A 27,602-nucleotide genomic window follows, 5' to 3' on the forward strand; every position below is an offset into this window, starting at 1 on the left:
CTGACCATAACTCTATCCTCCTGATTCTTGCTTACAAGTAAAAATGAACAGGAAATACCAGCACTCAATTCTGAAGTGGTCCGACGACGTGGATGCTAAGCTACAGGACTGTTTTGCTAGCACAGACTGGAATATGTTCCGGGATTCATCCGAAAACATTGAGATGTATAGCACATCAGTCAGTGGCTTCATTAATAAGTGCATCAACGACATCGTCCCCACAGTGACCTCATGTACATATCCCAACCAGAAGCCATGGATTACAGGCAACATCCGCACTGAGCTAAAGGCTAGAGCTGCCGCTTTCAAGGAGCCCCCAGGTGGTGAGGGTAGGCCACACCACATCTGCCACACTGACCTTTAACACGGAGGCTTCTCAGGGGTAAGTGCTTAGTCCCCTCCCGTTCTCCCTGTTCACCCACAACTGCGTGGCAGAACACGACTTCAACACCATCATTAAGTCTGCTGACGATGATGGTGGTTGCCTGATCAATGATAATGATGAGTGTGGCGCCAGGACAACAACCTCTCCCTCAACATCAGCAAGACAAAGGAGCTGGTCCTGGACTACAGGAAATGAGGGCTCCCATCCACATCAACAGGGCTGTAGTGGAGCGGGTCGAGAGCTTCAAGTTCCTCTGTGTCCACACCACTAAGGAATTATCATAGTCCACACACACCAACACAGTCGTGAAGAAGGCTGCTCAGGGAGCTGAAAAGATCTGGCATGGGCCCTCAGATCCTCAAAAAGTTCTACAGCTGCACCAATGAGAGCATCTTGACTGGCTGCATCACCACTTGGTATGACAACTGCTTGGCATTCGACCACAAGGTGCTACAGAGGGTAGTGGGTACAGCCTAGTGCATTACTATTGCAGAGCTCCCTACCATCCAGGAACTCTATACCAGGCTTCACCACACTTCAACTATGACAGACAAAATGAGAAAAAAATCCAGAAAATCACATTGTAGGATTTTTTATGAATTTATTTGCAAATTATGGTGGAAATTAAGTATTTGGTCACCTACAAACAAGTAAGATTTCTGGCTGTTACAGACCTGAGGCTCCTCTGTCCTCCACTCGTTACCTGTATTAATGGCACATGTTTGAACTTGTTATCAGTATAAAAGACACCTGTCCACAACCTCAAACAGTCACACTCCAAACTCTACTATGGCCAGGACCAAAGAGCTGTCAAAGGACACCAGAAACAAAATTGTAGACCTGCACCAGGCTGGGAAGACTGAATCTGCAAAAGGTAAGCAGCTTGGTTTGAAGAAATCAACTGTGGGAGCAATTATTAGGAAATGGAAGACATACAAGACCACTGATAATCTCCCTCGATCTGGGGCTCCACGCAACGTGGGGTCAAAATGATCACAAGAACGGTGAGCAAAAATCCCAGAACCACACGGGGGGACCTAATGACCTACAGAGAGCTGGGACCAAAGTTACAAAGCCTACCATCAGTAACACACTACGCCGCCAGGGACTCAAATCCTGCAATGCCAGACGTGTCCCCCTAATAAGCCAGTACATGTCCAGGCCCGTCTGAAGTTTGCTAGAGAGCATTTGGATGATCCAGAAGAAGATTGGGAGAATGTCATATGGTCAGATGAAACCAAAGTATAACTTTTTGGTAAAATCTCAACTCGTCGTGTTTGGAGGACAAAGAATGCTGAGTTGCATCCAAAGAACACCATACCTACTGTGAAGCATGGGGGTGGAAACATCATGCTTTGGGGCTGTTTTTCTGCAAAGGGACCAGGACGACTGATCCGTGTAAAGGAAAGAATGAATGGGGCCATGTATCGTGAGATTTTGAGTGAAAACCTCCTTCCATCAGCAAGGGCATTGAAGATGAAACGTGGCTCGGTCTTTCAGCATGACAATGATCCCAAACACAACGCCCGGGCAACGAAGTAGTGGCTTCGTAAGAAGCATTTCAAGGTCCTGGAGTGGCCTAGCCAGTCTCCAGATCTCAAACCCATAGGAAATCTTTGGAGGGAGTTGAAAGTCCGTGTTGCCCAGCAACAGCCCCAAAACATCACTGCTCTAGAGGAGATCTGCATGGAGGAATGGGCCAAAATACCAGCAACAGTGTGTGAAAACCTTGTGAAGACTTACAGAAAACGTTTGACCTCTGTCATTGCCAACAAAGGGTATATAACAAAGTATTGAGATCACCTTTTGCAAATTATTTTCCACCATAATTTGCAAATAAATTCATTAAAAATCCTACAATGTGATTTTCTGGATTTTTTTCCTCTCATTTTGTCTGTCATAGTTGAAGTGTACCTATGATGAAAATTACAGGCCTCTCTCATATTTTTAAGTGGGAGAACTTGCACAATTGGTGGCTGACTAAATACTTTTTTGTCCCACTGTATATAGCCAAGTTATTGTTATTCGTTGTGTTTATTCCTCGTGTTATTATTTTTCAATTATTTCTCTTTTTTTCATTCTGTGTTGTTGGGAAGGGCCCGTAAGTAAGTATTTCACTGCTAGTCTACGCCTGTTGTTTACGAAGCGTGTGACAAATAACATTTGATTTGATTTGAAATTCCAGCATCAGTCATCAATCAGCATTTACAGACTTTTTGATATACACAAGATCAAAAAATAAACAAACAATTAAACAAAGAAGTGAATGGATTCCCTATTTTTATTTTATTTCACCTTTATTTAACCACGTAGGCTAGTTGAGAACAAGTTCTCATTTGCAACTGCGACCTGGCCAAGATAAAGCAAAGCAGTGTGACACAGACAACAACAACAGAGTTACACATGTAGTAAACAATAAACAAGCCAATAACACAATAAACAAGTCAATGACACAGTAGAAAAAAGAAAGTCTATATACAGTTTGTGCAAAAGGCATGAGGAGGTAGGCAATAAATAGGCCATAGGAGCGAATAGTTACAATTTAGCAGATTAACTCTGGAGTGATAAATGAGCAGAGGATGTGCAAGTAGAGATACTGGTGTGCAAAAGAGCAGCAAAGTAAATCAAATAAAAACAGTATGGGGATGAGGTAGGTAGATTGGGTGGGCTATTTACAGATGGACTGCTGCTCAAATAGTTGATGTTTAAAGTTGGTGAGGGAAATAAAAGTCTCTAACTTCAGCGATTTTTGCAATTTGTTCCAGTCACTGGCAGCAGAGAACTGGAAGGAAAGGCGGCCAAATGAGGTGTTTGCTTTGGGGATGATCAGTGAGATATACTTGCTGGAACGTGTGCTACGGGTGGGTGTTGTTATCATGACCAGTGAACTGAGATAAGGCGGAGCTTTACCTAGCATAGACTTATAGATGACCTGGAGCCAGTGGGTCTGGCGACGAATATGTAGCGAGGGCCAGCCGACTAGAGCATACAGGTCGCAGTGGTGGGTGGTATAAGGTGATTTGGTAACAAAACGGATGGCACTGTGATAGACTGCATCCAGTTTGCTGAGTAGAGTATTGGAAGCTATTTTGTAGATGACATCGCCGACGTCGAGGATCGGTAGGATAGTCAGTTTTACTAGGGTAAGTTTAGCGGCGTGAGTGAAGGATGCTTTGTTGCGAAATAGAAAGCCGATTCTAGATTTGATTTTGGATTGGAGATGTTTAATATGAGTCTGGAAGGAGAGTTTACAGTCTAGCCAGACACCTAGGTATTTATAGTTGTCCACATATTCTAGGTCGGAACCGTCCAGGGTGGTGATGCTAGTCGGGCGGGCGGGTGTGGGCAGCGAACGGTTGAAAAGCATGCATTTGGTTTTACTAGCGTTTAAGAGCAGTTGGAGGCCACCGAAGGAGTGTTGTATGGCATTGAAGCTCGTTTGGAGGTTAGTTAGCACAGTGTCCAAGGAAGGGCCAGAAGTATACAGAATGGTGTCGTCAGCGTAGAGGTGGATCAGGGAATCGCCCGCAGCAAGAGCGACATCATTGATATATACAGAGAATCGGCCCGAGAAATAAGGGTGGCTGGCAGTGTGTTATCTACAGTGTGACAGAGTGATACCAGGCAGGGCTATAGCTACACAGAGCAGAGCCACACACAGACACCTCACCCTCCTGACACTAGAGGGCACTTAGGCTACACATAATATCTCCTCTCATCTCAGTCATTCTGGACACTGCACAGTACACTTTCTGCCTGTAGGCTGAAGCTTCACACCACTCTGGTTTTCTGCCTCTTCTCTATCCCATGGATCTGAGCTGTGTCAAGGTAATACAAGGTAAACTGATGGAAAACTTGAGTCTATAGAGAATGTCAATTTAACCCTGAATCCCTTTGGAGTGTACAAAACACTGTGCGATTAACAGGCCTGCTGTATTCTAGTCTTCGTCACAACGAAAGCAGAACCCACGTGCTCTCTACCTCTTTTCTACACAAAATCAATGGGGCAGGTGCCGCCTTCCCACTGTCACTATGTATCTGTCGGAACATGAGAGCAAGGCAGTGCGATAGGGGCTGACCTGACTCATCCACACCTCAGCCCTGCGCTGCATGCCAATCGAGCCAGGCCTCCAATAATGACTCCTGGAATAATTAAGAAATCAATAGGCTCTCGTCTGGCCCTAAATGAGAGGTTGTTACTATAGGAGCAGGCAGCATGTGGATAAACGCTAGGGGATGGAGCGCCACTACAATAGCCTGACATTATCACCCTCAGCCCTCATTACTGGGCTCTACAGACGTCTGTTCTGTTGCCTGGTGTACCGACATCACTGGCCCAGAAAACTGTACAGGGCTGGCTTTTGTCTACTCAGGAGCAGCATTGATTTGGAGAATCAGAGCTTTTGTAGTCTGGGGTATCTCCCTTAAGAGGACACAAATGTAATCTGCCCACAGTGCCCAATCTCTGCTCACTGGCAGGGCTCTCAAGAAGAAATCGGATTCTGTTTGCGACACGTTTTGTTGTCCAAAAATACAGAAAACACTGTTGGTGTTTGAACACTGGTTTGCTGGCTCAATGACACAAGCCTTTCAATACATGAGGCAACAAGCAAACAATCTACACAGGACTCTATCACACACCTTCCTGGGACATAACCTCACACTCAATATCCCTTTAAACCAATCTATCTTGGCTGCAGCCTGTATCCAACGAGTCCCAAGCACCAGAACACCACAATTCCCTGTGCTCCTCTTGCCTCTATTCTACCTGGATGGTCAGGATGTATTGATTGAACTATCAATCAACTCTGACATCCATACAGCATGATTTCTATGGGATGTGAAGCTCAGAAGTTTGGGGAAGTTAGGGGAGGGAGGGGAGGGAGGGAGAAATGGAGGAAACATCAGTGAGGTACACTTGTTGTGCACTCAATCTCTGTCTCTCCTCCAGATGCCTCCTTTCCTCTCCCCCAACAGCCAGCGGGAGAGGCAGGGGAGGCTGAAAAGAATGGGGAGCCTGGCCAGGCCACCTGGGGCCCCTAATGAGGACAATGAGAGAGAAGGATACAGGTGTCCTCTGTGTAGGGAACGGGCGCCGTGCTCCCTGCTGCCATGTAGCTGTAGAAGGACACCTCCAGGGTGTAGCAGTAGGACATGTCGTCCAGCAGGCCGCCCAGGAAGCGCCTCCCGGTGCCAGCTTTCACAACATCACGGTTAAACGATGTGTTGGACTGTGGGGGTGAAACACACTGTTAACAGAGTGCATTCTACTATACCAGCATTATAATTCAAATGAGATTTAATTAGTCCGAAAAATTACCAAATATATTTTGCATACGGATGTGGGATCTTAATTCGATCACCCTGTTGCAGGAGAACTTTCCGGCAATGCAGTGTATTTGAGGTTTAAAAAGTATTCTGAAGTTTGTCATTTGCAATTTTCCCACTACAAAAATGCCCATTAATTATAATTTCACATTTCCTGTTGCTGCAGGATTTTTTTCCTGCTGTAGCAAACAGGCTCAAATTAAGATCCTACATCTGTATAAGTGTGTTGGTGAATTTCAATGCTTCATTCTAACAATGCCTATACTACTCATTGCAGTCTTGTTGTTATGCATAGTAACATGGATTGTAAGTCAGCTTCAGCATTTAACATGATTTTGTCAATTTAGGAAGTTTCCATTGCCCTTTAGTTCACTCAACTTGAATGGAATATGACCCCTGTAACTTAAATGCAGACTTCCACTCCTGGCAGAACTTATTGAGTTCTATGACTATGTGCTTTGGGCAGTGCTGAATGAGCAGTAAGAAAAGAGCACAGTAAGGGACATGACTTCTAGCCAGCTGTCACCGCTACTATACACACCCCAACGGTATACACACACACGCACACACACACGCACACATGCAGGCATACACACTGCTGTAGACAAAGATGAGCTCTTTATTGAGACAGCATCACAAATAACCAGTGGACAATCTGTGATATTCTTTATGTATGGAGGGTGGCTAAAATTATTTTAGCTGTTGAAAGAATTTCCGTGTGTACTGGTGAAGAAAGTATATGAGAGCTGTGAACGTGTCGCTGCACAGAAAAGGTTATTCTTCTGGCTATACTGTATGTAACTGGCACTACTGAAAAATGGCACTTTGGCTGAGCGCTGAAGGTCAGTGTGGCTGGGAGGAGGAGGGAAACAGACTTTTCAAATATAAAGCTTCCAGACCCATCTCTATGATAGATCTCAGTTTACCCTGTGGTTCATGCAGTCACTATTGTAGCATAGACAACTAGCACCTGCTATTATGTGGGCTGTATTCCTGTGGAACATCTGTGAGATGAGTAGGGTTAGGATTGATATGGCCTGACCAGGGAAAACTCTGGGCCCTGGTTGATTGATGTGAGGAACTTACGAAGGAGAAGTCTGGGGCGTTTTGGCAGAGCAGGCGAGGGAACACGGCCTGTCTCTGGACTCTCTCCTCCTCCTCAAACACGTTCCCGTACATGAAGCCATTCATCATGGTGGAGTGTGCGTGCACATCAATGTAGAACTCCAGACCCACCTTCTGTGTACGCCACAAACAAATACAGACAGACAAACAAAGAGAAATATAGAGAAAGCAGTGGTGTCACAAATGGAGTGTAAACCTCCTGAATATACACCATTTACACATTTCATAGCCATTGCCATTTCCATCAAAATGTAAAGTTCTTGATTTGACTGGGACTCCTTGCCTACACTGTTTTCATATGCCCACAGCCTGGATTCAACCGAGCACAAAACAAGTGGGAACAACAACAACCAAGCTGTGTCACACAAATGCTTTGGTTGACTGTGGAGGGCAGCTTCCTGGGGTGGACAGCGGGAAGCGGCGGCATGGGAGTGCCATCTGAAAGACGACTCTCAGAGGTGGCAGAGCAGCAGAGGAGAAAGCACAGAGGAGATGACACACCTCCCACAGCGACAGAGAGAGAGAGAGAGAGAGAGAGAGAGAGAGAGAGAGAGAGAGAGAGAGAGAGAGAGAGAGAGGGGAGGGGAGGGGCGGGGGTAAGAATGATAGGATACAAGTCCTATTTTTATCCCCAGTAGAGCCCAGGGACAGAGCTAAAGAGAGGAGTGCTCAGGAGACAGTATTGGTGGCCCCACACAGAGGAGATATGGAGACTGGCTGGGGGTGACCCCTCCAGATACAGCTGCACAACAATACAACAGTCCAGCCCACACACAATCAGGCTTTACTCAGACTACCAGGTACTGTAGCTACACTCCTGAGGAGCTGAGAGGAATACACTATGAGAGCCAGCTGCCACACACTCAAGGACACACACACACGCACACCTCAGATCACATCTGCGTCAGTACACACCTCTCATAATTAATTCTGGCTTTATTTCAGAAGTTTGGCTTTAAAAGACAAAGATAAAAGCGGTGCTATATGGCGATAGACATTCTTCTAGGGACAGTCTTGTGAAAATCTCCTCAGTTGACACGGCTGCACAGCAGAGGTAACACAGTGGGGAATAAAAGTTCAGTTTCATGTTAGAGAATTGTAGAATGAAATTCCAGGCCAATCCCATGCTACTGTGGCCAGTGTATAAAGCTCTCTCTCTCTCTAGCCGTGGACACGGTGAAGCAGGTGTAATGAGCCCTCTCTCACTCTCACTCCCCCTGACCCCTCATTCCCCAGCACAGCCCAGCACAGCCTCCTTTCACTCCATATTTATTTTTCTTTCATTCTTTCTTCCCTCTCTCTCTCCTTCTCCTCTCATTACACATTCCAGAGCGTATCTCAGTTCCCGGGGGTCGTCAGGCGGTAGGGAGGGATGGAGAAGGAGAGGAAAAGGAGGGGGGAGAGGGCGACGCAATGCTTGAAATTCTGCTCACAGCCAAAGCAATTTCCTGGCAAGCGCGGTGCTGTCAGCTGCTCTGATGGCTGGCTGTGAAATATTGTGGCTGGGAGTGGGCCGGCAGCAGGCTCTGGCAGGCAGATCGATTGAGACCGAGAGGAAGAGCGGGAAACAACAAAAAAGGGAAAAAGAAAGCAAAACACAGCCGCCATTAAGGCAGCTCCATCAGGCAGTTGAAGGAGTTCCCACTTCCCAGTGTCTGCTAGAGGCAGAAAGCCCTCTAATCGGCAACGCTCACCCAGGTAAAGGGAGGAGGGTGTGGAGGGTGTTGGGACTTTGGAACCACCTAGTGGGATTTTTTACACACACGTAAAATGACCCTTCCCCCTGTTAAAGTACAGCTCAAATGATGGAGTACTGCATGAAATGGCATCATTTTCTCTGGTACCAAGCTTCTGCAACGTAAAGTATAGCTTGGCTCGACTGCTTTGCTCTGTTAACAATGTAAAGTATAGCTTGGCTCGACTGCTTTGCTCTGTTAACAATGTAAATTAAGAATCAAAATGAAATGTTCGCACAGCATTGGGTCGCTTAAATGGCCACGCTCCAGCGGTTTACTCCAGAATTATACAAAAGATTCAAGCTGGGAAGCCAAGTGAATCACCAACAGCATCTCCCAGTCTCCAAACAAGGAGTCACTCGACCCTAAGTGGTGATTCCCCTTAATATCTCAAGGACAATGGAAGTACAATGATACAGTGAAGTTCAACCCAGCCCACAATGTCAACTGAGAGTTAGCATAACAGTCTCCTAATGTGCTGTCAATCACAGGCAGACAGGACTGTGAGGCTGGAGCAGTGATTGATTGTTTAATTACCAACCCACTTTGACCTAGAGAATTGTTCATTTGAAATTGTAATCAAGCAATTAGAGGCAATTAAGAAATGTAGAGAAGGAAAGTCAAAAGACAATCTGAGTGCAGAGGCTTTACAAATTAAATGTCTCAGAGAGAGAGAGGGAGAGAGAGAGGGAGAGAGAGAGAGTGAGAGAGAGAGGGAGAGAGAGAGGGAGAGAGAGAGACCAGCTTGTTAGGTAGCAGTTCCTACAACTCAATAGAAGGAATTGGACTCAACTTGATCTGAACTGGGGTTGCTCCAGTTTAGTTTAATGGGGAAGGTCAAATTAATTTGGTCAGACAAGTACTTATCTACTACATATTAATTAGTCTGGGGGGGGGGGGGGGGGGGGGGGGGGGGCGATTTAAGCAGGATTTAAGCAGGATTACAGACTAAAGGCAGATTCTCTCACAAAGCCCTTAGCATCAGCAATACCTCTAAAAGAAACCCTAGCTAGGTTCAGTGGAACTTCCTGCATCAAACGTTTCCTCTCTGCTAACATTATTAACATACAGCTGGTACTCCAACATCCAGGGCACGTAGAGTGTTTATACATTTAGAATAAAACCTAGAAGTATCCGTGCATGACTGGGGAGCAGAGTTATGAGTGATACTGTGCATTCGATGGGTGGGTCCCAGTGGGATACAGAGAGAGAACAGACATGGCAGCGCTCAATCCTGTAAGCCCCTCATTCTCTCTCTGCCACAGACTGATTGATGGACATATTTGTTCCTTTTTAACACAGAGGTGACTTGTAATCAAGCTGAACGGGCACTCAGACAGCACTCTGCAACAGGGCTGTTAATGCTTCGTAAGCAGCTGCATCTGTCTGGAAGCCCTGTGTGCCAGGAAAGTCTGTTACTCCATCTATCCACCTCCCAACCTCTCACACACCCTGGGTCTGTTTGGTGGATCTATGTCTGTGTCACCAAAGCATCTTTAGTACAAACAGCACGAAACTAGAGAGACACCCCAAATGGCTTCCTCTGCCGTGCCATTTTCTTGTTCTTTGCCTGTGAGAGCCAGACAGTTCTGCTTCAAACTGGAATAGGCGGTTAAGGAATTGAAAAGGGGGAGTAATGATGGCGACAAATTGGCCGTAAATCTCTGAAATGGATAAGAAATGGGCCGATGACACCAGAGGACATCTCAACAGACAGACGAAAATAGCATTGTCCCCAAGCGCCCTGAACACAGCAGACAAAGACTCCCCACAGGAAAAAGGAAAAGAAAGTAGAGCCAGGAGGAGGGGGGGGGGGGGGCGGTTCAAGGTGCAATTTGCCATCTAGCAGGCATGACAGGACCAAATACATTTGTTTCAGACATACAATTAATTTTGTAATATTAAAAAGGTCAGAAATGAACCATAGCAATACTGGCCCTTTTGTCATCCTTAACAAATGATCCAAAATGCCGCTATCAGATTGGTGGGGATACATTCACTATGATGAATGTTCTGAGTAATCAGCCAATCAAAAATAATGATTATTCTCCTTTGATAAATGGGCTGGGAAAGCATTGCATTAGTTAGGAGATGGGTCCAGTTGTTTCTTCACTCTTCACAGATATATTTTCTTGCATCACTGACTCTGTGAAATTTTTGCTTTTGACCAATGCGCAGCTGTGGATGTGAAATTACAGGATTTATACAACTATTCATATGTCCTTACATTCAGATGGCTTCAGAGCTAATAAGGATGTAAGTTGACAGCTTTGCTAAGAAGCTATTCAAATCTGTATTTAATGAAAATAAATCATTGTCAATCAAGCTTAGATAAATGGCTTCTTAGAGATGATCAAAAAAGGAGGGATCTTTCTCTAATGAAACAGAGATACAATTATACATTTTCCAAAATAAAAAATAAGGCTTCTATATAACAAAAAGGGATGAAATAAATGCTGTTGCAGTCTGACTGTCACTGAGCCCTTTCCTAAAGCTAGAGAAATGGCTTCGGTTTGACATTCTTCAAGAGTCAAATGGCCAGTGACAGCTTGGAATCCTCTGCGTCTGCAACCATCTGCCAGCTAGAGGGAAGTGGACAAATAAAGAGTAGCATGTTAGCCCGGCACTGATCTCCTCCTGTTGTCCTCAGACCGTGGCCTTGTAGCCTCATTAGTGGATATGCACAGTGTGAGACAGCAGTGGATGGAGGGCCAGGCCCCTGGCCATAGAACTGGCACTGGGACTGGCATGTGGGAGCCCCAAATCTGAGTGCTGTGTCTGATGTGATTAGCTGGAGAGAGGCAGCCCAGGCTTCTCCTCTGACAGGGCCAGTCGGCCACAGTCAGGGCAGGGGATGGGTTAGGAGAGAGTGGGGCTGATGTGATGTGGGCACACGGCCCTAGTTGGGATTGTACTGTATGGATGGATGTAGTGTTGAGGGTGCTGGGGGGTTAAGACACTGTGAGGTGGTAAAGGGGTGGAGAGCTTAATGAGAGTTCTCCTTCCAGCCACTGGATCTGCCAGTGGAATCATAATTACACATGTGGGTAGCAGGCAGGCAGAGGCTCTCTTTCGCAGCCCGTGGCTCTGCACTGAGCTACATGTGCATGTTCTCTATTGGAGTTAGAGTGCATTGGAGTGAGACACTACCGGTTAAAAGTTTTAGAACACCTACTCATTCAAGGGTTTTTCTTCATTTGGACTATTTTCTACAATGTAGAATAATAGTGAAGTCATCAATATTATGAAATAACACATATGGACCCATGTAACTCTTAACCCACTGTTCCTAGGCCATCATTGAAAATAAGCACCCCCACACCATAATTCCTCCTCCATGCTTTACGGTTGGAAATACACATGCGGAGGTCATCCGTTTACCCACACCGTGTCTCACAAAGACACAGTAGCTGGAACCAAAAATGTCCAATTTGGACTCCAGACCAAAGGACAGATTTCCAGCGGTCTAATGTCCATTGCTCATGTTTCTTGGTCCAATCAAGTCTCTTCTTCTTATTTGTGTCCTTTAGTAGTGGTTTCTTTGCAGCAATTCGACAACGAAGGCCTAATTCACGCAGTCTCCTCTGAACAATTGATGTTGAGATGTGTCTGTTACTTGAACTTTGTGAAGCATTTATTTATTTCTGAGGCTGGTAACTCTAATGAACTTATCCTCTGCAGCAGAGGTAACTCTGGTTCTTCCTTTCCTGTGGCGGTCCTCATGAGAGCCAGTTTCATCATAGCGCTTGATGGTTTTTGCAACTGCACTTTTTCGCTTACTGCATGATTCCATATGTTTTATTTCATAGTTCTGATGTCTTCACTATTATTCTACAATGTAGAAAATAGGAAAAATAAAGAAAAACCCTTGAATGAGTAGGTGTCCTAAAACATTTGACCAGTAGTGTATGTGCATGAGTATGAGAGTGAATGCAAATGGTGCTGTGTGGTTGTGTCAGAGAAAGAGACAGAGAGAGAGAAAGAGAGAGAGAGAGAGAGAGAGAGAGAGAGAGAGAGAGAGAGAGAGAGAGAGAGAAAGAGAGCAAGAGAGAGAGAGGGTACCTACAGTATGTACTTGTGTGTGGTGTGTGTTTTGATGTGAGTGTGTGTATGTAGTTTGCAGAAGTGTGAGGGACATGAGTGGATCACTCTACCATGAAGGAGCCCATCGATCAGCGTGTCAGTGCTAGGGGAAAAGGTTAAACTGAGGGGCGCGCCCCTTTGCTCAGCAGAACGCCCTGGTCTTATCAGGATTAGAAAGTGTAAGAAAGGGCAGACGATTCCCAGGACAGACTCTGACCTTCAGTAATCTAACAACCTGCGTTTCCACTTATAATTAACATGAAGGGGGAAAAAAACACAAGGGCCAGGTCCTCTAAGAAAGAAAGTGCAAGCTGAATATAGAGTTCACAACAGACACCGGCACCTCAGTACTATCTAATGTCCCAGAGACCTACAGTACACGTTACAGAGAGCTGCTGAGTATCAATCCCAAAGCACCTTTCTTCAGTTCCACAGGAGTGAACTAAGCACTAAACTGGAAATAGAGTTCAGAACAGAGTTCAAACCTCAACTCAGGTGTTTTACTGTATATACGGAGTGTATAAAACATTAAGAACCTTCCTAATATTGAGTTGAACCCCCTTTTTTGCCCTCGGAACAGCCTCAATTCATCAGGGCATGGACTCTACAAGGTGTCAAAAGCATTCTACAGGGAGGCTGGCCCATGTTGACTCCAATGTTTCCCACAGTTGTGTCAAGTTGGATGTCCTTTGGGTGGTGCACCGTTCTTTATACACATGGGAAACTGTTAAGAGTGAAAAACCCAGCATCGTTGTAGTTCTTGACACAAACCGGTATGCCTGGCACCTACTACCATACCTCATTCATAGATACTTAAATCTTTTGTCCCATTCACCCTCAATGGCACACACACACAATCCATGTCTCAATTGTCTTAAGGCTTAAAAGTCCTTCTTTAACCGTCTCCTCCCTTTCATCTAAACTGATTGAAGTGGATTTAACAAGTGACATAAATAAGGGATCATAGCTTTCACCTGGATTCACCAGGTCAATCTATGTCATGGAAAGAGTGGGTGTTCTTAATGTTTTGTCCACCCAGTGTAGAGCTAGGATCTCTGTGGAATTTCAGCCCATTCTTGACTCTGAAAAGTTTGTATGTTGTGTGCTTCAGGGTGAAGAATGCACAGCCCATACTACTGTATAAAGTGTGTAATACAGATGTTAGAAGCAGGTTGGAGATTGGGACTCACTGCGTCTTGGCTGAGCTGTACAATGAGCTGTTTGACGGCGTGGAGGGTGGGGTGGACCCAGGGGGACGGCTCCTGCCAGTGACGGTTCAGATCAAAACCCATAAGAGAGCACCTGGAAATGACCATACACACATGAGTTTAATATTTTCTGATACCTACAACACTAATTCATTCAATCAGCAATCAATTTTTTCTTTCAGATTTTCACTAAACAGTCAATTAGCTTTAACTACCTGATTGTTCTACAAGAATCAATCTGCACATACACTACATGGCCAGAAGTATATGGACACCCCTTCAAATTAGTGGATTTGGCTATTTCAGCCACACCCGTTGCTGACAGGTATATAAAATCCACATAGAGCCATGCAATCTCCATAGACAAACATAGGCAGTAGAATTGCCCGTACTGAAGTGCTCTGTGACTTTCAACATGGCAAGTCAGTTGGTATTATTTCTGCCCTGCTAGAGCTGTAAGCGACGTCAGCACAATAACGTTTTGTCGGGGGGGTTCGTGAAATGGGTTTCCATGGCTGAGCAACAGCACACAAACCTAAGATCACCAGGCGCAATGCCAAGCGTCGGCTGGAGCGATCTAAAGCTTGCCGCCATTCGACTCTGGAACAGTGGGAACACGTTCTCTGGAGTGATGAATCGCGCTTCACCATCTGGCAATCCAGATGGACTAATTTGGGTTTGGCGGATGCCATGAGAACGCTACCTGTACCAATCCAACTGTAAAGTTTGGTGGAGGAGGAATAATGGTCTGGGGCTGTTTTTCATGGTTCGTGCTGGGCCCCTTAGTTTCAGTGAAGGGAAATCGTAACGATACAGCATACAATTACATTCTAGACAATTCTGTGCTTCCAACTTCGTGGCAACAGTTTGGGGAAGGCCCTTTCCTGTTTCAGCATGACAATGCCCCCATACACAAAGCGAGGTCCATACAGAAATGGTTTGTCAAGATCGGTGTGGAAGAACTTACATTAGGGCTTCAGAGTGGGGCAGTGGTCTAAGGCACTGCATCTCAGTTCAACAGGCATCACTACAGTCCCTGGTTCGATTCCACGCTGTATCACATCTTGCCGTGATTGGGAGTCCCATAGCGCGGAGCACAATTGGCCCAGCATCATCCGGGTCTGGTCGGGGTAGGCTGTCATAGTAAATAATAATTTGATCTTAACTGACTTGTCGAGTTAAATAAAGGTAAAAAAAATAAAAAATTGTCTGGCCTGCAGGGCCCTGACCTCAACTCCTGTTGAACGAGGACGAGCTCAGTTTGAAAAGTTTGTTATTGGAAAGTTCTTGGTAGCTAGCTAGCTTCTTAGTTTGGATCCCGCGACGCAGTTGGCATCAGTTCCTGGGACTGCTCTCTTTCCAGTGATCCTGATGGCCAAGGATGGGTCTGAGGAGCTATTTGGTGTCGCTGCTAGCTAGCTGCATATCAAGCTAGCGGGGTTTTCTTGAACACAGCCCGCGATGCGGTTAGCCATTGTACCTGAGATTGAGATTTTTGTAGTTCGTTCCAGTCATTGGCAAGCAGAGAACTGGAAGGAGAGGTGGCCAAAGGAAGAATTGGCTTTGGGGGTGACAGGCTCATTGTCCACCCTCCCTCCCAGAAGCCTGGAAGGGATGACCTATGTGTTCATAGCTTCAACCCCGCATCACACACACACACACACACACACACACACACACACACACACACACACACACACACACACACACACACACACACACACACACACACACACACACCAATCGATTAATGGACTGCTTGTCACACCCTGGCCTTAGTATTCTTAGTTTTCTTTGTTCTTTTGGTTAGGTCAGGGTGTGACATGGGTGATGTATGTGATTTTGTCTAGGGGTTTTGTATGTTTATGGGGGTGTTTCCTATCTAGGTGTTTTTATAAGTCTATGGTTGCCTAGATTGGTCCTCAATTAGAGGCAGCTGTCTATCGTTGTCTCTGATTGGGAACCATATTTAGGCAGCCATATTGTTTGGGTATTTTGTGGGTCATCGTTCCTGTTCCAGTGTGCAAGTGGTTACGTTTTGGGACTGTATCGTCTTTGTTCATTTATGGCGGTTTGTTGTTTTTGTTCATTGTTTAAGTATTCCCATTAAATATGGATTATATTCAAGCTGCTTCTTGGTCCTCCTCTCTTTCACCCGAAGACAGTCGTAACACTGCTGAATGTACATATTTTTCTCTTGCTTTGTTGGCTCTTTTCAGTATATCTCTGATAAGCTACCCAGGAAAGGGCTGAAAATTTATACATTTAAGAGGCTCCTCTGTTCTCCACTCGTTACCTGTATTACCTGTATTAATGGCACCTGTTTGAACTTGTTATCAGTATAAAAGACACCTGTCCACAACCTCAAACGGTCACACTACAAACTCCACTATGGCCAAGACCAAAGCGCTGTCAAAGGACACCAGAAACAAAATTGTAGACCTGCACCAGGCTGGGAAGACTGAATCTGCAATAGGTAAGCAGCTTGGTTTGAAGAAATCAACTGTGGGAGCAATTATTAGGAAATGTAAGACACACAAGACCACTGGTAATCTCCCTCGATCTGGGGCTCCACGCAAGATCTCACCCCGTGGGGTCAAAATGATCACAAGAACGGTGAGCAAAAATCCCAGAACCACACCTAGTGAATGACCTGCAGAGAGCTGGGACCAAAGTTACAAAGCCTACCATCAGTAACACACTATGCTGCCAGGGACTCAAATCCTGCAGTGCCAGACGTGTCCCCCTGCTTAAGCCAGTACATGTCCAGACCTGTCTGAAGTTTGCTAGAGAGCATTTGGATGATCCAGAAGGAGATTGGGAGAATGCCATATGGTCAGATGAAACCAAAATAGAACTTTTTGGTAAAAACTCAACTCGTCGTGTTTGGAGAACAAAGAATGCTGAGTTGCATCCAAAGAACACCATACCTAGCATTTCAAGGTCCTGGAGTGGCCTAGGCAGTCTCCAGATCTCAACCCCATAGAAAATCTTTGGAGGGAGTTGGAAGTCCATGTTGCCCAGCAACAGCCCCAAAACATCACTGCTCTAGAGGAGATCCGCATGGAGGAATGGGCCAAAATACCAGCAACAGTGTGTGAAAACCTTGTGAAGACTTACAGAAAACGTTTGACCTCTGTCATTGCCAACAAAGGGTATATAACAAAGTATTGAGATAAACTTTTGTTATTGACCAAATACTTATTTTCCACCAAAATGTGCAAATAAATTCATTAAAAATCCTATCATGTGATTTTCTGGACATTTTGTCTGTCATAGTTGAAGTGTACCTATGATGAAAATTATAGGCCTCTCTCATCTTTTTAAGTGGGAGAACTTGCACAATTGGTGGCTGACTAAATACTTTTTTGCCCCACTGTATGTAGTCTGAGAAATAAGATTCATGAAATCAATAACTTGCTAACATCAGATAACATTCATATATTAGCCATTTCTGAGACTCACTTAGATCATTTATTTAATGATACATCAGTAGCAATACAAGGATATAACATTTATAGAGGAGACAGAAATGCTCATGGGAGAGGTGTTGCTGTATATATTCAGAGCCATATCCCTGTAAAGCTTAGAGAAGATCTTATGTCAAGTGTTATTGAAGTGTTGTGGTTGCAGGTTCACTTGGCACATCTAAAGCCTTTTCATTTGGGGTGTTGCTATAGGCCATCACGTGCTAACAGTCAGTATCTAAATAATGTGTGAAATGCTTGATAGTGTATGTGATGTAAACAGAGAGGTCTACTTTCTTTGGGAACATGAATATGACAGGTTTTCATCAAACTGTCCGCTTAAGAGGAAACTTCTTGCTGTAACCAGTGCCTGTAATCTGGTTCAGGTTATTAATCAACCTACCAAGGTGTTTACAAACACTACAGGAACAAGATCATCCACATGTATCGATCACATTTTTACTAATACTGTAGAACTTTGTTCTAAAGCTGTATCCGCACCCATTGGATGCAGTGATCACAGTATAGTGGCTATATCCAGGAAAGCCAAAGTTCCAACAGCTGGAACTAAAATAGTGTATAAGAGATCACACAAAAGATTTACTGTGACTCTTATGTGGATGATGTTAAAAATATTTGTTGGTCTGATGTGATTAATGAGGAGCATACAGATGCTGCACTTGATGAATTTATGAAATTGCTTCTTCCAATTATTGATAAACATGCACCTGTTAAGAAACTGACTGTTAGAACTGTTAAGGCTCCATGGATTGATGAGGAATTGAAAAACTGTATGGTTGAAAGAGATGGGGCAAAAGGAGTGGCTAATAAATTGGCTGGCTGCACATCTGACTGGCTTACTTACTGCAAATTGAGAAATGATGTGACTAAACTCAACAAAAAGAAGAACACATTTTATTATGAAGCCAAGATCAATGAAATTACTTTTTGATGACTTTAAATTAAATTATTTGCAGAAAGACAAATTCATCTCCATATTTTATCGAATCAGATGGCCTATTCATCACAAAACCATTTGATATTGCCAATTATTTGAATTATTATTTAATTGGCAAAGTGGGATAACTTAGGCAGGAAATGCCAACAACGATCAGTGAGCAATTGTATTCATGCATAAAAAAAACAAATGATGAAAGAAAAGCATTGCAAGTTAGAATTTTATAAAGTTCATTTTGGAGAGGTTGAAAAATTATTGTTATCGATAAATAATGATAAACCTCCTGGCATTTACAACTTAGATGGAACGCTACTGAGGATAGTAGCTGACTCTATAGCCACCCCTATCTGTCATATTTTTAATCTGAGCCTAGAGGAAAGTCTTTGTCCTCAGGTCTGGAGGGAAGCCAAAGTAATTCCGCTACCCGAAAGTGGTAAAGCGGCCTTTACTGATTCTAACAGAGACCTATAAGCTTGCTGCCAGCTCTTAACAAACAAATTGTGTTTGACCAAATACAATGCGGTTTCCCTGTAAACAAATTAACAACAGACTTTAAGCATGCTTATAGAGAAGGGCAATCAACATGTACTGCACTGACACAAATGGCTGATGATTGGTTGAAATAAATTGATAATAAGAAGATTGTGGGAGATGTACTGATAGATTTCAGTGCAGCCTTTGCTATCATTGACCATAACCTGTTGTTGAAAAAACGTATGTGCTATGGCTTTTCAACCTCTGCCATATCGTGGATTCAGATCTATCTATCTATCTATCTAATAGAACTCAAAGTGTTTTCTTTAATGGAAGCTTCTCTAATGTCAAACATATAAAGTGTGGTGTACCTCAGGGAAGCTCTTTAGGCCCTCTACTCTTTTCTATTTTTACCAATGACCTGCCACTGGCATTAAACAAAGCATGTGTGTCCATGTATGCTGATGATTCAACCATATATGCATCAGCAACCACAGCTAATGAAATCACTGAAACCCTTAACAAAGAGTTGCAGTCTGTTTTGGAATGGGTGGCCAGTAATAAACTGGTCCTGAGCATCTCTAAAACTAGGAGCATTGTATTTGGTACAAATCATTCCTTAAGTGCTAGACCTCAGCTGAATCTGGTAATGAATGGTGTGTTTGTTGAACAAGTTGAGGAGACTAAAATTACTTGGTGTTACCTTAGATTGTAAACTGTCATGGTCAAAACATATAGATTCAGTGGTTGTAAAGATGGGGAGAGGTCTAGCCGTAATAAAGAGAAGCTCTGCGTTTTTAACACCGCACTCCAAAAAGCAAGTTCTGCAGGCTCTAGTTTTGTATGAACTTGATTATTGTCCAGTCGTGTGGTCCAGTGCTGCAAGGAAAGACCTAGTTAAACTGCAGCTGGCCCAGAACAGAGTGGTACATTTTGCTCTTAATTGTAATCAGAGGGCTGATATACAGTGCCTTGCGAAAGTATTTGGCCCCCTTGAACTTTGCGACCTTTTGCCACATTTCAGGCTTCAAACATAAAGATATAAAACTGCTTTTTTTTGTGAAGAATCAACAACAAGTGAGACACAATCATGAAGTGGAACGACATTTATTGGATATTTCAAACTTTTTTAACAAATCAAAAACTGAAAAATTGGGCGTGCTAAATTATTCAGCCCCTTTACTTTCAGTGCAGCAAACTCTCTCCAGAAGTTCAGTGAGGATCTCTGAATGATCCAATGTTGACCTAAATGACTAATGATGATAAATACAATCCACCTGTGTGTAAGTCTCCGTATAAATGCACCTGCACTGTGATAGTCTCAGAGGTCCGTTAAAAGCGCAGAGAGCATCATGAAGAACAAGGAACACACCAGGCAGGTCCGAGATACTGTTGTGAAGAAGTTTAAAGCCGGATTTGGATACAAAAAGATTTCCCAAGCTTTAAACATCCCAAGGAGCCCTGTGCAAGCGATAATATTGAAATGGAAGGAGTATCAGACCACTGCAAATCTACCAAGACCTGGCCGTCCCTCTAAACTTTCAGCTCATACAAGGAGAAGACTGATCAGAGATGCAGCCAAGAGACCCATGATCACTCTGAATGAACTGCAGAGATCTACAGCTGAGGTGGGAGACTCTGTCCATAGGACAACAATCAGTCATATATTGCACAAATCTGGCCTTTATGGAAGAGTGGCAAGAAGAAAGCCATTTCTTAAAGATATCCATAAAAAGTGTCGTTTAAAGTTTGCCACAAGCCACCTGGGAGACACACCAAACATGTGGAAGAAGGTGCTCTGGTCAGATGAAACCAAAATTGAACTTTTTGGCAACAATGCAAAACGTTATGTTTGGCGTAAAAGCAACACAGCTCATCACCCTGAACACACCATCCCCACTGTCAAACATGGTGGTGGCAGCATCATGGTTTGGGCCTGCTTTTCTTCAGCAGGGACAGGGAAGATGGTTAAAATTGATGGGAAGATGGATGGAGCCAAATACAGGACCATTCTGGAAGAAAACCTGATGGAGTCTGCAAAAGACCTGAGACTGGGACGGAGATTTGTCTTCCAACAAGACAATGATCCAAAACATAAAGCAAATTCGACAATGTAATGGTTCAAAAATAAACATATCCAGGTGTTAGAATGGCCAAGTCAAAGTCCAGACCTCAATCCAATCGAGAATCTGTGGAAAGAACTGAAAACTGCTGTTCACAAATGCTCTCCATCCAACCTCACTGAGCTCGAGCTGTTTTGCAAGGAGGAATGGGAAAAAAATTATGTCTCTTGATGTGCAAAACTGATAGAGACATACCCCAAGCGACTTACAGCTGTAATCGCAGCAAAAGGTGGCGCTACAAAGTATTAACTTAAGGGGGCTGAATAATTTAGCACGCCCAATTTTTCAGTTTTTGATTTGTTAAAAAAGTTTGAAATATCCAATAAATGTCGTTCCACTTCATGATTGTGTCCCACTTGTTGTTGATTCTTCACAAAAAAATACAGTTTTATATCTTTATGTTTGAAGCCTGAAATGTGGCAAAAGGTCGCAAAGTTCAAGGGGGCCGAATACTTTCGCAAGGCACTGTAAATACTATGCACACAAACATATACAGTTGGCATTTCTGTCCTTTGATTAAAAAGTATTATATATATATATATTTTTTGCATGGTTGTTTGCTGTTTTCTTCTGTCTTTTCCTTTTTTCTCTTTAGTTAATTCTCTTGGTTGTTGGTGCATTGTGGGGTTCTTGGGGGTGGGGAATGGAATTAATTACATTTTTTATTTAAAATTGTTCTTCTTGGGGGGACTGTGGGAGGGGTCCTGAATGGTTGAGGGACAGCTATTGGGGATCTTGGAGGGTTCGGGTTCATGTTTTTTGGCCTGGTGGTAGATTTGTCAACGTGTCCTTGAGCAGGGCATTGACCCTGGATGCTTCTGTGTGTCGCTCTGAATGGGAATCTGTTGGATGACTGGCATGATGTAGTTGGTGAGCGGCTTCACTGCAAGTATATTGTATGTTACAGATATTCAATAAATAAATAAATAAATAATTATAAAATACTATACATGCCAGTCTCTCTTGGCTAAGAGTTGAGGAGCGACTGACTGCAACACTTCTTCTTTTTATAAGAAACAATGTATTGAAAATCCAAGATTATTTGCATAGTCAACTTACACACAGCTCTGACACACACTTATCCCACCAGACATGCCACCAGGGGTCTTTTCACAGTCCCCAGAACAAATTCAAGAAAGAGTACAGTAGTATATAGAGTCCTTATTGCATGGAACTTCCTTCCATCTCATATTGCACAAATAAACAGCAAACCTGGTTTCAAAAAACAGATAAAGCAACACCTCACGACACAACGCCTCTCCCCTATTTGATCTAGATAGTTTGTGTGTATGCATTGATATGTAGGCTACGTGTGCCTTTAAATAAAATGTATGTTGTTCTGTCCTTGAGCTGTTCTTGTCTAATGATGTTCTGTATTATGTCATTCTGTATTATGTTTTATGTTTTGTGTGGACCCCAGGAAGAGTAGCTGCTGCTTTTGCAACAGCTAATGGGGATCCTAATAAAATACCAATACAAAAAAAAAAACTTTGGGATGAATTGGAACGCAGACTGAGAGCCAGGCCTAATCGCCCAACATCAGTGCCTGACCTCACTGATGCTCTTGTGGCTGAATGGAAGCAAGTACCCACAGCAATGTTCCAATATCTAGTGGAAAGCCTTCCCAGGAGAGTGGAGGCTGTTATAGCAGCAAAGGGGAAACCAACTCCATTTTATTTTTTTGCCCATGATTTTGGAAAAGATGTTCGACAGCAGTTGTCCACATACTTTTGGCCATGTAGTGGAGCTAATTATTGGACTCCAGTCAAAGAGCAGCTAATGCCAGGACCTCTAGTCAGAGTGGCTGTGGAAGAAAGGACTCTGGGCGATTCAGCTGCTGCTGCTCAGTATCCATGACTTTCACGGGGGCCTGTGTCTGTGTGTCAATGTCACTGTGCATGCCTGAGATAGTAATCTGTGGTCAGCAGTGATTGATTCTGTTCCCTGCACACATCTGTTCGATCCCGCTCCAGATGCTGTGCTGAGCCCACAGAAAGGCCAATTAGGCCTCAGTATTAGGGGTAGAAAGAGACGCTCTAATTGACATCATATTAACATGAAGCCAATAATAATTATTATTATACATGGGACTTATACATGGCTTTCAAGAACCCAAAGTCGCTTAGCAATTGTAGAAATGAAAACAAAAGCAAAAAAACAGGAGTCAAAACAAAACGTCAAACTAAACAAAAACATGAATAAAGAGAGGGGTGGGCTCAAAGAAGAGAAAGAGTGTGATGTATCAGTGTATGGGGAGGGGAGGGTTTGGTATCTGGATACGAACCCAGTTCAGTATGGTGAAGAGAGGAGTGTCTTAGTAGTGTATTTTTTTGCTTGTATATGTGTGTGTGGGGGGAGGGATCTTGTAATCATTGCATTGGGAGACAGGAAGCCAGTGGAGTTCACGGATGACAGGGGTGATGTGGTGCCTGGACGTAGTGTGGGTGAGGAGTCATCTTCTATTTCTCCCTCTGCCTCCAAAGCGCCATCCCTGGAATATGAACTGCTGGCGTTCCTATTCTGCTGTCTCTTTTCTCCTCCGTTGACAGTTCAACTCAATGTAATTGCTGCAGTAGTCCAGGCTGTTGCAGGTACTCTAAATCAAATCACCTCTTATTCCCCACTGCTAGTTCTCAATCCAATCATGCGCGCAAAGACACACACACACCATTCAGCCAGGCCGACTGCATCATTTTCCAGAGTTGATGAAAACAGCCTTTAAAACGGAACGATTAGCAACAAGATGTGTCTAACCTCATCATTGCCAGGGAGCACACTTGATCTACAATTGACAGACTCAGCGCAGTGGGGGGGAGCGGCCAGTAGATGGCGGCCACAAACACATGTTCAGTGGAAGCACTATCATCTCAGGGCATTTGTATTCCTCATGTCCACCCCATTAAGTAAAAGACAATTATGTAGAGGGAGGTGGAAATGATGCCCATGGAGCCTGTGTCTCAACGCTAAACAAAGGATGGAGTGTATGGCCTCAGGAAACACACACAGCTCAGCATAGGAGACACAGTATTGCAAGGGCATACATTTGGCAGAGGCAAGATATATCTTACGCAAGAATAGAGACAGAAAGATGTGTGTGTGTGTGTGTGTGTGTGTCTTTGCACGCATGATTGGATTGAGAACTAGCAGTGGGGAATAAGAGGTGATTTGATTTAGAGTACCTGCAACAGCCTGGACTACTGCAGCAATTACATTGAGTTGAACTGTCAACGGAGGAGAAAAGAGACAGCAGAATAGGAATGCCAGCAGTTCATATTCCAGGGATGGCGCTTTGGAGGCAGAGGGAGAAATAGAAGATGAGAGGGCCGGCAGCCCAGCCTGCTATTCCCACACATGCATCTAGCGGCCAATAAATCATCTGGTAGGGGACCTCCACAGTGGGCGTTACCAAACACATCATCACAGCATCTCTCTTTAGCACTAGCAATGTGCTGCAGTCTAGTCAGAAATCTCTAGTGGAATCCATCAAAAGTACAACTTTTCAGTAGACCTCAAACAACAGGATGAAAATTATTACAACGGAACTGCTCTTTTTGTCCACGAAGAAATGGGAATTTCATATATTGATGGTTGAGCTTACCTGTAGTTGCCTAAGTAGACCCCGTCAGGGTTGAGCATGGGTACAATCTTAAAGATCACATGGTCACGCAGGATTACGGCTACAGGGTGCTGGCTGACCAGGAAGTCAATCACTCCTAAAGCAACACAAAGGACACTGTCAGGGTTATTAAGCCCTCCAGATTCACTCTACTGTATGGCTGGAGAGAATCACTCTCAAAGCTATTCTATTTCATTCACACAAATATGCACACACATCCTCACACACACTCCCAGTAAAATTGACTTGAAAAGAAAACCCAAGGCCCCAGTTAATTGAGTTTTGAGAAACAAAAAGAGAAGGACAAAAGGGAGCATTATAAAAATCAGAGGGGAAACCTGAGACATCCCTCCAAAATCGATACAAATTGAATAGAGCTGACAGTGGGATAAAAACAGACAGGGAAGAGGACCTGATTAGCCCACAGGGCCTCAAACACTGAGTGAGGGAGATAACGCTATCTGCTACAGATGAGACACAGAGACAGCCAACGAGAGAGAGAGGGAGATTGAAAAAGAGAGCGAGACAGAGAGAGATAGCATTGAGACATGTAAACAGTGCCGGCCACTGAAAAGCCCTCCACAGCCCTGGACTGAAGCAGGATAATTGACAGGTAAATAAGAAGCAGAGAGGGCTGACAGCCAGCACTGTGTACCCCTCCCTGCCTCCCTCCCTCCTACTCCAGCCGCCCGCCCCACTCTGTCCTGCTCGTTACCACTAATGGAGGCATAACAAGCTCTCTAATTGAGTCAATGTGGCAGGCAGGAGGAGAGAAAGAGCGTGGGATACAGGTACAGGCCACAGAGTGTGCCGTCTAATTGCTCGGACTTCCTGAAATGATTTCATGCACATCTGCGTGTCGGAGTAGGGGTTGGTCCTAAGTGGAGCTCAAAGTCACATTGAGCTAAGTGCACTGTCTGCTCTCAGAGCTACGTGGTGACCAAACGCTACGACACCAACTGGGTGTTTTTCCACTGTTTCTTACACTCGATTTTCAACAATGGGAAAGTAAAGAAGACCCAAGACAAGACATCTTATTAACTGTAACTCACTCTTGCTGCACTTCAGATGTCCTTTATGTTGAGGAGAGGAACCCTGCAGGAGTTCAGTTACTTGTCAATGAAACAAGTATTTCTCACCTGAAGAGCCTATCTTAATGAAAGCCTGAAAAATGGCAGACACGTTAAGGGAGGTATGAGTGGAAGCCAAGGATTTTTTTTTATCATCTGCTTCTTTTTCCACTTATTTCCCTGTAATTCTATGAGAACTTGATAAACTGCTTGTGAGATGCTCCACCTGGGCTGTATGTGTCTTTTTGTTTTTGTGTGTGTGTGTGTGCGCATGCTTATTAGGGAGGTGTATAGAGCAGAGAGAGACCTACCTTGACAGATGGGTGGAGACAGAAACCTACCTTGACAGATGGGTGGAGACAGAAACCTACCTGGCCAGATGCATGGAGACAGAGACCTACCTTGCCAGATGGGTGGAGACAGAAACCTACCTTGCCAGATGGGTGGAGACAGAAACATACCTTGCCAGATGCATGGAGACAGAGACCTACCTTGCCAGATGGGTGGAGACAGAAACCTACCTTGCCAGATGGGTGGAGACAGAAACCTACCTTGCCAGATGCATGGAGACAGAGACCTACCTTGCCAGATGGGTGGAGACAGAAACCTACCTTGCCAGATGGGTGGAGACAGAAACCTACCTTGCCAGATGGGTGGAGACAGAAACCTACCTTGCCAGATGGGTGGAGACAGAAACCTACCTTGCCAGATGGGTGGAGACAGAAACCTACCTTGCCAGATGGGTGGAGACAGAAACCTACCTTGCCAGATGGGTGGAGACAGAAACCTACCTTGCCAGATGGGTGGAGACAGAAACCTACCTTGACAGATGCATGGAGACAGAGACCTACCTTTACAGATGGGTGGAGACAGAAACCTACCTTGACAGATGCATGGAGACAGAGACCTACCTTTACAGATGGGTGGAGACAGAGACCTACTGTATCTTGACAGATGGGTGGAGATAGAGACCTATCGTTGACAGATTGGTGGAGACAGAGACATACCTTGCCAGATGGGTGGAGACAAAAACCTATCTTGACAGATTGGTGGAGATAGAGAATACCTTGAAAGATGGGTGGACAGAGACCTATCTTGACAGATGGGTGGAGATAGAGAATACCTTGAAAGATGGGTGGACATAGACCTATCTTGACAGATGGGTGGAGATAGAGAATACCTTGAAAGATGGGTGGAGACAGAGACCTATCTTGACAGAGGGGTGGAGATAGAGACCTACTGTATCTTGACAGATGGGTGGAGATAGAGACCTACTGTATCTTGACAGATGGGTGGAGATAGAGACCTACCTTGCCAGATGGGTGGAGATAGAGACCTATCTTGACAGATGGGTGGAGACAGAGACCTACCTTGCCAGATGGGTGGAGATAGAGACATACCTTGCCAGATGGGTGGAGACAGAGACCTACCTTGACAGATGAAGGATGCAGGCGACTCCCCAGGGTGTACACGGGCTGTGAGAACAACAAGCTTCTTCTGCTTCTCTGGATTCTGTTGAGCTGGAGAAGAAACACACACACACACACGTTAGATGGGAATATGGTCAGGGACACTGGGGCCCTGCTGTCAGGATTAATTGGTCACTAAACACACTTCACAGGTATGCGGTGTAAATTAGCATTCAGGTCAATTCAGTGACAACATTCACTGACTACTGCACGCTGGTGTAATAAGGAACATACAGTATCTGCAGACTGGGATGGAAATCAATTCTATTTAACATTGTTAAAAAGGGACATAGTGACCCAATGGAAATGATGTGACGTGTGCTAGTGAGACTCCTCTAACCCATTTGTCCAAGGACAGGCTCTTTTTAATGCTGCAAATTAAATTCCATGTACAGTTTTCCCCACCAAAGATGCTACAATGACCTCCAGATCCATTTGGAGATATTCTGCTGGAGGTATGTTTTCGCAATCTACATGATGTCCATGATAGACTACCCAGCTTAATGCACCATAAATCAAATCTGCCTGCTATTTTCTCTCTGTGAAAGTACCAGGCTACA

General features: G+C 44.3%; 1 protein-coding gene across 1 annotated transcript in view; it reads right to left on the reverse strand.

Annotated features, from left to right (window-relative positions):
* The window catches only part of LOC109897490 (cytosolic carboxypeptidase 6), a 469,989-nt gene that overhangs the window by 11,504 nt on the left and 430,883 nt on the right, over positions 1–27,602 (reverse strand). Inside the window, exons 9-13 of the mRNA XM_031832857.1 lie at positions 27,004–27,070; positions 24,486–24,600; positions 13,848–13,959; positions 6,800–6,952; positions 5,454–5,616 (exon numbers count right to left, since the gene is read on the reverse strand). Coding sequence (XP_031688717.1) covers positions 5,454–5,616; positions 6,800–6,952; positions 13,848–13,959; positions 24,486–24,600; positions 27,004–27,070 — 610 coding nt within the window. The remainder of the gene's footprint in view (positions 1–5,453; positions 5,617–6,799; positions 6,953–13,847; positions 13,960–24,485; positions 24,601–27,003; positions 27,071–27,602) is intronic.

This window comes from Oncorhynchus kisutch, linkage group LG10 (assembly GCF_002021735.2).
Source record: "Oncorhynchus kisutch isolate 150728-3 linkage group LG10, Okis_V2, whole genome shotgun sequence".
Classification (NCBI taxonomy): domain Eukaryota; kingdom Metazoa; phylum Chordata; class Actinopteri; order Salmoniformes; family Salmonidae; genus Oncorhynchus; species Oncorhynchus kisutch.